This window comes from Glycine max, chromosome 4, assembly GCF_000004515.6.
Source record: "Glycine max cultivar Williams 82 chromosome 4, Glycine_max_v4.0, whole genome shotgun sequence".
NCBI lineage: Eukaryota > Viridiplantae > Streptophyta > Magnoliopsida > Fabales > Fabaceae > Glycine > Glycine max.
Genome location: NC_016091.4, coordinates 3,040,165 through 3,052,340, shown reverse-complemented (window position 1 = coordinate 3,052,340; position 12,176 = coordinate 3,040,165). Strand labels below are relative to the sequence as shown.

The 12,176-nt window shown below is 34.4% G+C and overlaps 2 protein-coding genes across 3 annotated transcripts; both read right to left on the bottom strand.

Annotated features, from left to right (window-relative positions):
- Window positions 1–2,416: 2,416 nt before the first annotated feature.
- On the bottom strand, window positions 2,417–7,631 carry LOC100812365 (UDP-glucuronate:xylan alpha-glucuronosyltransferase 2). 2 transcript variants are annotated; one of them, XM_003523553.4, is made up of 3 exons: window positions 6,606–7,631; window positions 5,866–6,500; window positions 2,417–3,486 (listed from the first exon to the last, which is right to left on the bottom strand). In XM_003523553.4, exons 1-3 carry the CDS (start codon window positions 6,797–6,799, stop codon window positions 2,528–2,530), a joined length of 1,788 nt encoding a protein of 595 aa, XP_003523601.1. In that variant the 5' UTR covers window positions 6,800–7,631; the 3' UTR covers window positions 2,417–2,527. The 2 variants fall into 2 exon arrangements, with proteins under 2 accessions (XP_003523601.1, XP_006578023.1); XM_006577960.3 differs by having other exon boundaries at window positions 2,418–3,486; window positions 6,611–6,750.
- Window positions 7,632–7,771: 140 nt separating this feature from the next.
- Window positions 7,772–11,396, bottom strand: LOC100802935 (protein TIC 22, chloroplastic). Its single transcript, XM_003523874.5, has 8 exons — window positions 10,904–11,396; window positions 10,758–10,820; window positions 10,344–10,418; window positions 10,065–10,112; window positions 9,696–9,755; window positions 9,499–9,570; window positions 8,375–8,410; window positions 7,772–8,290 (listed from the first exon to the last, which is right to left on the bottom strand). The coding sequence occupies exons 1-8, from the start codon at window positions 11,234–11,236 to the stop codon at window positions 8,201–8,203; spliced, it is 777 nt and encodes a 258-aa protein (XP_003523922.1). The 5' UTR covers window positions 11,237–11,396; the 3' UTR covers window positions 7,772–8,200.
- Between the last annotated feature and the right edge of the window lie 780 nt (window positions 11,397–12,176).

Genomic DNA, 12,176 nt, shown 5'->3' with positions numbered 1-12,176 from the left:
TGTGTTTTATTTTAAAAATTACATTTAAAAATAAAAAATAAAAAACTCACAACCACTCTCAAAGACTTGTTAGTTTTCTTGTTTAGTTTTTCACCTAGATTTGATTATAAAATGAGTTTTGCTCAATTTGAAATAAAAAAAAGAGAGAATTACTTTTGCAATTTCAATTTACAAAATAAAATTCATTTAAGCTTTATCGGTCTATATACTTTTTTTAAGAGCACAAACTTAGAACACTCTCATTTAGCACATTTTCTACAAAGGTAATTTAAGCTGCGATAATAATTGTTGAGTCTCAGGTCATAAGGATCACAAATTCAAATCCTTACTTATAAAAAAAGAACTTAAATGTTTTTTGGAGTTAGATAAATATAAATGATTGGTTTTAAGAACTTTTGTCGTCTTAAACTGAAATATTATCCTTGATTAAATCCTGAATATTTGCGTAAATCCCTTTTTATTTTTTATTTTCTTTTGTGAGAAGAAAATCGTGTTATTTTAACTAACTAATAACCCAAAAATGTATCTAAAGTTGTGAAATAATATTCCCTCCGCTATTAAATATAAGAAAAAAGAATTGTTTTATATACTTAACATCCAAATTTTATTGCAAAATTCAGTTATCGAGGATTCAACAGAATGACTACCGGATAAGATAAAATTTGACTAACTTTTATGTCAATTGAATGAAGTGAAGGCTAGTTTGATTGAATATGAAATTGATGACTTATCAATATTAGTCAAATAAGAAGGTTAGTAGAACATGAACAATGTTGATATGACTATCTATAATGTTAGCAAAATGAAAAAATTTGACTAATATCAATGTTAGCTAAATGAAAAGGAGGTCAATTCAGTTAAATGTGCAACCGACTAATCTTCAATATTTGATGGACATGAAGGTTAGTTGAATATGGATAAAGTCAATACGACTAACTTTAAGCATAAGAAAATTAACTGAATTAAGCCAGATTTAATTTAACAAAGATAAGATGATATTTTTCATGATTTTTTTTTATATTTAAATGACTTGTAGTAGTTTAAATTAATCAATGATAATGCTTCCTAAAAAATAGGAAGCAATTGCCATCCTCTCCAAGTTTGAAATAACTTATCAATTGGCTTGTGAGCAGAGGATAATGTTTCTAGATTTTAGGAACAATCACTAGAAGATAAATTTGTCTCATAATTGGTTAATTGAAATGCTAGTCGAAATCAATTATTGCTTGCCGATTCAACTTCTAGAATTAGCCGATTCAATGTAAAACTAGTCGACTGATCCCCAAACTTAGTTGTATAACTCCAAACCACGTTCTAGGAAATCATCAAGTAGAAAAATGTGATCTTGTAAGGGATTTGAGTTAGATTATAAATATGCTTTGTACTTCAAATTTTACAAAAACAATCAATCCAATACACAAGTCTACTTTATCCTGTATTTTTTTTATCACCTTTCTTTACATTTTCTGTCATTTATTGCTTCCACTTAAACCTCTCATTTACAACCTTTCCTGTATTGTTTTCCTTTACAGCTGTATTTTATATCATTACCTTTCACTCAAAATCCTATATTCTCCTTTTCTTTTCCGTTCACCTACACCAAACGTTTTTCGAAGCAGCTTGGAAACCATAGCCAAAGAACATATTCTCTTTCTTGGGATAAATTGATTGATCATTATTTGGGATCATGTTGAAGTAAGGTTAGCTAAAACATATTACCGACTAACTTTGAATTTTACATGACAACATATATTATCTAAGAAAGTTAGTAAAATCCTTGCTATTGATTTAGCAAACACTATGGAATTGTGGTTTGTCAACGTTCAACTAGATTTCAATTTGTTGTGTAAGTTTTGGGCGGGGGAGGTGGAGGAAGAGCCCAGCTCTGAGGCGGGTATGGATCCCCCTTCATTCCTGTCTCAACCAAAACTCAGAAAAAGAAAGCAAAGGAAAAGACAAAAACAACCTTTGAAAGCCACCTTGTTCGGAATCGTTCCAAGGTTTAGTGTTGAAGTAGTTTGTTGATCCCTTGATGGACTTATCTGTCCTCATCATCTCTTTTTGAAATGTTGTTATTTGAAGCTTTTGCTTTCAACGAGAAAACTTGTTATCTTCTTATCACTGCTTGAAGCATTAGTTCTAGATGGCTCAGGTAGCTCCTGCTTGTTCTTGTTTTCTCATGGGTTTGATTTTGGCCTCCCATGTTTTATTTGTTTTATGATTCTTTCTATTTTAATATATTTCGGGTTGTGCAGCTTTGGCAGAATCACTTTTGCTAAAAAGTAAAATAAAAAAGGAATGTATCTAAAAAAAATTAATTATATCAATTTTAATTAAAAAATATTTTTTTTTAATTTACTTTTCATTAAAATTTGGTATAAAAAACAAAAGAGCTCGTAGGAAACTAATAGTTTAACGAAGTGAAGTGTATTTTAGAAATAATAATATTAATTAATTATTATTATATTTAACAGAAAAAGAAATATTGACAGAGGAGGGTGGAGAAGGTAAAACATAAGATGATTGTCTAATCCATAAAGAGAGAGGCAAATCGTCTGGGATCAGTGATATTGATTTTCCAATGTCCATCGGGTAACCTCATCTTGCTGGCCTTCCTCCTCTCCCAGTTCAACTCACTCCGACGCCGTTTCGTCAACCTACACAACCTCTGCAACCCCTCCTCCATCGCGTCGTGAACCTTCCACCACCTCCGATGCGCCACGTCACTGGCGTACACCCTCTGCTCCGGGGTGTCCCAGTTGCAGTCATAGTCCCTGTAGCAGTGCCACGGCTTCCATCCCAGGTAGTGAATCGCGTAGACCTCCGCCGGCTCCGCCGCGAACAACGCGTTCTTCGCCCTCGCCTCCACCGTCGTGTTCGCCCAGAAGTTCTTCAGAAAGTTCACCCTCCGCGGCAGCCTGTGCCACCACACGAACACCTCGTTCAGAAACCCCTGGTCCCCTCCGTTGTACGAAACGACGTCGTCCCGGTGCCGCATCAATGTACGGAACGTGCACTTGGAAGGTTCGATCACCATTATTCCCGAGTTGAATATCGATTGGTCGTTCCCCGTGGCCGTTATCTGCGGGAAGTGGAAGAGGATGTCGAGGTTTCGGAGTACGATGATGTCGGAGTCGATGAAGATTACTTTGTCGTAGTCCGTGAGCTGCCATAGCCTGAACTTGCTGTAGTTGTATTCGTTGTAGCTTCCTTTCTCGGCCTTCGGGTTTCGGATCCGGGTGATGATTCGGATCTTCCAACCCGCTTCGGATAGGGCCTCGCGTTTACGAACCGAGATGAACTTGTCTATCAGGAGGATAAGGTCGCGTTTGGTACCTGTTTGGAGCAGGCTTTGCGCTAGTGTTATTGCGCCGCAAACGTACGCTTCCGAAGAATGCAGCACTGTTGCGTACGCTTCGCGTTTTATTCTCCTTCTGCTTTCAACGCTTTTCTCAATCTTGGATAATTCGTACACCTCGTCGACAACTGCAAATTTCAACTCTGTTATTTTTGCAGTACACTTGAGAAGTATAAACAAACAGATTGATTTTTATTTATTAATTAAAAATATGTAACAAAAGTAATAGAAAATTGATATTTCTATAAGTTTTTATGCAATAAAAAAAGAAAAAAAATTAGATAAGATATTAAGATGATAATTACATCATATATTGCATGAGTGGTTGTTACTCAAAATAATGCACGAGTCAACTTTTGCATCACTAATTTTGTTTGTATGCTCCGATTGATGTTTCTTAAAAATTAATGGGAACTTGACCAAAAGTAAAAAAATCAAAGGGAGGTTAAGAGTCATTTTGGTTGAGTGAAATGAAATGAAGAAAAATGTTTGAATTAAATATTGGGGTGGAGGTAAGCCTGCATGAGACTCACTGATTTTTTTGAAAATTTTCTGCTTTTTTCCTGCAACAGTATTTTCACCAAACATGCACTAAGCATGGAGCCAACTAAATCTAAATTTGATAGTGGTTATTTCACATAGCATGCAAAAGTGAAGTGGTTATCTGGTTGGTATAGGTTGTTAAACCACAATTCAAATCAATGTGCTTGTACTAATAATTTTGAGTGTCCTCCTCCTGCCTCCACTAGCAAGGAAAAGCTTCCATAAAGATAACAGTTAGCTCATTGATTACTGCTATTGCTAGGGAATTTTAAAACTTTAATAACGTATCATATGCATTTATTGTTTGTTTGTTCGTTTTTATGAAACATAACTTGATGGAAATAAATGTTTTTATGAAAATTCAGAAAAAAAAAGTTTTTATGAAACATTTTTTCCCCATATTACTTTAGGATATAGGTAATAAATTTTCTCTATTGAAAATACATTACAAGTCATGGTAGAGATATATTAGTAACATTTTTTGATATTTTTTCCCACTTTTATTTCTTAATCATTTACTTTTTTTTTATTATTAAATCACAGAATCTATAATTTTTTTTTCACAATTTTAAAAATTAAAACATTTCTAACGCTAACATAAAAAGATTGAAAAGTATATATTATTATCCGTTCGTTTGTCTTCTCTTCGACTACACTCCCTATGGAGAAGAAATGGAAAAGTTCTTTGAAAAAAATAACAAAGCTGATATATATTTGCAATTAAATTCTGTACATAATTTTTATATTGGTTTTTTTTACAAGAATTTTTATATGGGTTTAAAATGTATACATTTGTGGTTAACGCATATTTTATGGTTAATAAGATCTTAAAAATTACTATCCCATTAGTTAAACATAATGTCTTAAGTATAGATTTAAACATAAGTAATTAGTGCAAAAATAATATAGAAAAATTAAATATTGTGGGACAATCATTTTAGAAAAATGAAATGCCGGCACGATTCCCTGGGCACAAAAAGTTGGCAAACGCAATATGTTATATGTACATTTTATGATAATTAATAAATATGAAGAGAATTGGATTAAGCCTTAGAAAAATATTTCTTTCTGAGAAAACAAGAATTACAAATTTAGTTAAATTAATATCAAACATTAGATCAAAATTGCTTATCTTATTATTCTTTTTTGAATTCTGCTGTATGCTAGTCCACCATGAAAACACATCCTTTGTTCATAGAGGCTATTATTTAATATTTACATAACATAGTTTCAACAAAAAATAGATGGTTAGACAATGAATTCATGATTTTTTTTATCTTATGGTACAGAATATTCATCAGTTTTCACTAATAACTAATTTTCGTCAAAAAATTTGACTGACTATCTTTAATTTTTTTCATTTATAAGATTCGAATTCGAGAATTTGTTTAAAAGAATCGAACCCAGAACCACTCGGACTAATGAATTGTTGGTAATGAAAAAATGGATTGTGAGTCAATGAACTCATGATTTTGTTATGCCTATTTGTATTAAATAAAAAACGACACAACGAAAGAATCTGGTATGGCAAACAGAAGGTTATAGTAGTTTAAAAAATTTAACCAATATGGTAAAAAGTAAAATAAGCCAGTTCCCGTAGCTCTGTGGGTGCAGGTTTTCTAATTTTAAGCAAAACAGAAGTCTTAGGTTCAACCTCCATCTGCCTCGTAAATTTTTCTGCTTGGGAACGTTTGGTTGCTTTTAATGCATGTGTTTATTTTGCTGGGATGAAGGGAAAGTAACTTAAGGAGGAAAAGAAAAAATAATATGTAAAAAAAACCTAGTCGACACCTACCAAGAAAAATAGAAAAGAGAAAAAAATGTAGGTATAATGGTCATAAGATAAGGATAGAGAGAAAAACAATAGGTGTTATGATAATATGATGTATTAGAAATAGAGAAATGTTTATGTATCATATTACTTTAATATGCAACGTTGAAATACTGGCGTATAGCGTATATACCTTGTTCCCAGAGAGGCAAGGCCAACTTGCAGGACCCAATGGGCAATGAAACCTTGTGTTCTAACCTCTTCACCTCAGGTTCATAATACCACCATTCACCTTCACCCTTAACCAAGTTGTCGCATGGAAACAGCTCCAGCATTGGTCTACACTTGCTCCAAAAAACTACTCTTGTCTTCCCTCTCCAATCCTTCTTCCCCTTCTTCACGGCTAGATTCGCAACTATAAGATGAACTTGCAACCGGAAAACGTCCCTCTTCCACCCTTCTTCGGGATACCTGCATGGCAGCTTAGCCACGATCACGTCCATGCTTCCGTATTCTGCATACTCCGGCATAGGTATCTCTGGACATGATGGCACATCATTCTCTTCCTCCTCGTCTATCCATTCGGGAAACAAGTCCGTCCAGTTCAAAAACTGCGATACCCTCTCAAAATAAACGCTTGTCCTTTCCCCATGCGTGCTCCAGTTACTTACATCGTTTTCTTTCATGTTTACCATTCCAATCTTCATTCTTTCCCCTAACTTGCTAAAAAAGCTTGGTACTTCTATCTTCTTTGCACTCTTATTCTTTTGCCTCTGTGGGTTTGCTTGAGGTTCATCCAATGCCGCTTTCATTTTGAAGTTTTCGTGTCTACAGACAAATAAGAATACATGCTTCAAGTGCACATCAAATGAAGTTTGAATTTAGCACGTACACACAAAATATAAAGGTATGATGCCACTAAAGTAGGCTCACCTTACCCTGTGATGACATTCGCCCAAAGAGCACCTCACTATGGATCCTGCATCCTGCAAATAGTCAGAAGATGGATGGGGAAGAACAGTGGCATAAACAACCAGAAATACAACAAGGAAGACCAAATTGATTCTGGTAATCGAAGCTTTAGATGGCATTGTCTTCAGCATCTTTTTAAGACTAGAACCTTGCATCCCTTGAGCAGTATTATCAACAATGCCCGAGTAGAGAGGACTAACTAAATGTCTAAATTAACTCCCCACTCATCAATTTATTATGTAGTAGTAGTTAAATATAGTGAAGGGAATAAGGAGCAAGGATCGGTAGTAGTTGCAGTAGCAGTTAGACATTAGAGTAAATCTCAAATCAAGGCAGACCATTTACGTAGCTCCAAGTGTCCTTTCCAAGCTTTAATATTTCCTACCGAGCGAGACAAGTAAGATCCGAATGAAACTGCTTTACTTGTATTTCAGGCAGAAGGTCAACTAAATTTCCAAACAAAATTTGAAATTACCTTTATATCATTGCATGTTTCCAGTAGCTAAAATCAGTTAAGATACAAAAGGGAGGGGTAGAGAAGTAAAATCCTCAAGTCCATTAGCACTGGAAAATACACAATTGGAAACGTACAAGAGCAGGATAGAAGGTTCGCCAACTATTCGGTTGATACGTCACCCTCTTGCATGCGAAAAGAGATTGCTAATAATTTGTTCCTCAATTGCGAGGCTCCACCAATTCGTGATAGTTTATAATATATCTAATGAAAATCTCCTTTAGCTTGTTCAAAATTGATATATAATATGTTTGCAGGTTGCGCGTCCGCACATCAAAAATCACCAAAAAAGATTTCAGTGGAAGTTTTGCACGGCTATTTCATAAGAGCTGATAAACTATCACATTTATGTCCCCACATCCATGGACGATTATCAGACCACGTAAAAGTGGGGACAATATGCGAGACCAATGTGGTGCTCTCCATTTCACCCATACAATGAAATGAAGCGCAGCAGTAGGTCAACTTTGTCTTTTAGGATTATGGTAAATCACTCACTTCAGGTGGTGAATCTATCCCATTATATCTTTCCAAACACAAAAAAGGGTTGTGAATCGTGATAACCCCCTCCTTAATCTCCATCGAAAGAAAAGAAATTTCTAGATCTCTCATCTTCAAAAACAGTATGGATATCAAATGTAAATGAAGATCGTTCTCTTCCCTGAACTAATAAAAGTAGAATTCAAGGAAAAGGATTACAGCTATTGCCAAAACAAATAAATTATCTGTACATGTATGAGGAAGAACCCCCCTCACACATTGGGTATCTAGCATGCTCAACAAATGGTGGAACGATCTCTTAATTGAAATGCACGTTAGCGTTGATGTCCTCTCACATACACATTTACCTTATATCCACTGAGAATCTTAGTGCAGTATTCGCATCAGAAGGAATTTCGGTTGAGAAGAAGGAAGAACACAACTATTTGAAGGCAGAGGTCCTAGTATCTCACTAGCTGACTAAATTGTGACAACAGTAACATCCAATTTGCTCAAGAAAACCACATGAAATCATGGTTAGCTTAAATTCGCACCCTGGGAATCATTCATTAAGTTCTTGTATGTGTTGAGAGCGACTTTTTCCTGGTGGAATAAAAATCAAATCCTCCCATCCTGAATTCCTTTCACTCATCTGTATCAAGGGAGAGAGAACTTATCAGACTTCAAATTACAGCCAAACTTATAAGCTACTGAAACTGTAAGCAGACTTAACTACCTCCATTTTTCTCAGTACATCTTCCAAGCTACCAACCTGTTAATTTATTAAAAAGTTAAGAAAATAGAGAAACATAAACAAACTTCAAATAAATGATAAACAACAAAAACAATTCCACTCTAGCATGCAAATTATTTTGTTATATAAATACACTAGATATCTACCAGAATATCAGGGTTGAGATTAGCACATGGGGACCATGTGGTTACTCAAATCCACATTCAGTTTTTTTTTTTTTTTTTTTTTAAAAAAAAACAAGTTTCTCCCTTTTCCCCTAACCTTTTTCGTGCAAGACAGATTACAAGAGTTACATGAGCTTAATCGAAAATGGATAGAATTTAAGTTTTTATTTGGTTTGAAAAAATGTTCTTTGTTTTCTTTTCTTATTTTCACTAAGAATTACAATAGTTACTTTGTTTTCACTTGGTCACCTGTTTTCAAAGATATATACAGAAATCTGTGAATACAAATCTTTGATCTTCTCCTAACCTTTCATCATTTCATATAATAAACTTTTGCAAACAGGGAATCTAATAAAAACAACACAGCATTTTCATAGTTACTAGTGAAAATAAAAAAATGAAAACAAAAATATTTTCTTTAATAAAAAAATCCCTTAGATTGCTATTTCCACATTGAAATCATCCATTGAACAGATGCTTTGTTTCCCATGAAAATTGAAAAAGACATCAACAAAAAGAAAATCAGAAATAGAACGAAAACTAACTATTCCATCAGCATAATTGTTTCCACAGCCATATAGTTTGGTTCAAAGAAAAATTTAAATAGCACAAGCATTTCTTACCTTAATCACTGACTTCAAAAAATTCATCTCATGTTATCAAATATCAATAAGATACACTACACAGACCACTATGATTCAACCAAATGTTCAGCATGTTTTCAAGTTGATCATACAGGTAATTAAATATTTATTTTTATCCAAGAAAAGTCTTGCATAAAGCATATGCAACACAAATTACCTTTTTGAGGGTTCAATAAAATATGCTACTGCTTTTGGTGATTAGAAAAATTGTGAAACTAATAAGCAGCTTTGACAAATACATTGATTTGTCAAAAGTATAAAAGTTAAAATAAAAAGCAAGAGATGGTAGATTCTATACTGCTATATGTTGAGAAACACCAGGTCCTCTTGATGCCCTGGAAACTTTGGACAGTTCCTGCTCAATATCCTCCTGTCCATTTAACCAGAAAATGATAAAATACTTTATAAATATATTCTATGAAGCAACATGCACGTGACTTATGATGTCTTAATAATGTAATTGAAATAACAAGTAGATCAATAAGTCAGACAAACCTTAGAGAAATACACAGGGCAGTAACGCTTCTTCTTCTTCTTCACAACCAAAAGCTCTGACTGTAAGAACATATGATTATTAGTCAATAGTACCAATCTACCACAGTGATGAGGCAATACTAAAATAGTTAAATGGCATAAAATCAACCAGTCTCTAACATTGTATACATCATATACCACAAATCAGCTGCAGTTAATTAGTTGACAGTTAGTTCAGTAAAAAAAAATGTACAGAAGTTAAGTTTGTTCTGATAGTAATAGTTCCTTTTTTATACCTGATAAATGTATAAAACAAAAAATGAGCTCATAACATTTTGTAACTCCCACCCACAGACCATCTAAAGTTCACAAGCAAATAAGAAAACATACCTGAAAAACAGGAACTCCATCGAAACCTCCCTTGTTGGCTGGTTTAAGCTGACGAGTGAAATGGATACTAAATTAAACAGAATCTAGCAGCTCAGCGGATCAACCAACATACATGCTACATGTTTATGTATAATTTAGTTTAAATTGATGCCACAGAACTAATTCCCACATTGCAGCTACCATGTATACTGTCATTGCTACTGGACTGAAATGATGAACAATAATGGTGTGGCTTAAAGTGATATGTTGTATGCGAGAACTATATAGTAAGATGCTAACCTCCAAAGCATTCCTTATTTGAACAGGATCGGGTAAGAATCGGAAGGCAATGCCTTCAACCTTCAACATGTATACCTGTAGCACAAGAATAGTCATGTAAAAATAAACACCATAATAAACAAGCTGAAAACATTATCTAGTTGAAGTCAGTAGCACGTGCTCCCCTCATTATTGATTACTCAATTCCTACATGATAGAAACCAAGCCACAACTCTATTGAGTGTGAAACAAGGATTATTAGACAACTAAAGGCATTTGATAGATACAAGTATGGAATACAGGCTCCACATTGGCAAAATATGTTATCAATATATATAATTTGGCAACATATGCATCAATTGAACAGAACTAAGTAAAGCCAAGGCATCGTTGAAGAAATCCACACTGGCATTTATTTTCCTTTTAGAAAAAGACCTGGTCAAGAGTAATTGGAACAACCCTAGCCTTGCTTCGAAGCTCTCTACTCCGTGATCGAACCTAAAATGGAGGACAACAAATTAGAAGAATGCAATTAAAAGAGGATGAAAATAAGAAGCCAAATGGGAATTGAGAGGAGAAACCTGAGCGAGGAAGGCTTCGGCGTCCTCTTGGCGAAAGCAAAGCAATCCAATGGACTTGGCTCCATCAGCGTCAGAGATAAGAACGAACTCATTGTTGGAATTGCTGACGGTGTAAACAGAGGTGCCGACGAGGGACTTAGCCACGTGCAGGGAGCCCAGAGTAGAAGTGGCGGCGAGGGCGTGTTTGGGGAATAGAAGATTATGATGAGCTTGAGCTAGGGCTCGTTTCGTGTCATCCAAACGAGTCGCGAGGTCAGACCCTAAGCGGACGCAGTGTTGATGGATGAAGCTGGAAAATGACAGAAGCGGGTTTGAGTGTCCGCGCGACTCCATCTAACTCTAAGCCTTCGTCTTCACCCAATCCTTCCACGTTAACTACATACATAAATATCCCATTTCCTTCTTTATGGATTAATCCGCTAATCGCTTCGCTTGGGCCCACGAGTCAATAAGTTTCGCCCCAAATCTGTTTTTGCCATCGTAACGCATACCCAAGTCCAAACTCTACGGACCTGTTTGCCTAATTTTTAAAATTAATTTCTCTCACCGTAATACTTATTTTAATGAAAAAAAAAATTAGATTAATTCATTTAATTTTTTTTATCTTAATTATATTTAATTTAATATCTTAGTTAACTTTATTTAGTAAAAAAAATAAGTCTTAAATTAATACATCATCAATGTTGCTATGTTGATACCCTAGTATGACTTTCCTCAAAATTAGACAAGACTGTAAGCTTGATAATTAAATACCTAAATAAGCCAATTAACACCTAATATGTCAATTAATCTTTAATATGTTGATTAACCACTCATATGTCAATTAATTAACTCCTTATATGTCTCACTATAAATTTATGTTAGCCTCCTATACATAATCAGAAAAGATACCTTTTTTCGGTTACAAAATGAGAAAAGAGTCTGAACACATCAATGAATTAGACAATGTTGAGCTCTAAGATTGAGCTAGTGTCTAGAGCACGATGTTGACTGAAACATTTAACACTTACCTACATTTTTTGTTCGATTTTTCAACATCAAATTGGTTATGTGGTGCGCGTATTTTGTCTAACTCAAATAATGGAGGATCGAGAAACAACACCCATCGCATATTACCATCTCACGGAGGTAGTGGGAGATCCATAATTTTTATTAGTGGCGCAACAAATAGTTTAGGATAATTTGTTTTTAGCTCTAAATAAAAAATTTTGGCATTAATTTTTTATTATTTTGTCTCTATACTTTTTTTTTTAATGATTTTAGTCCTAACTAT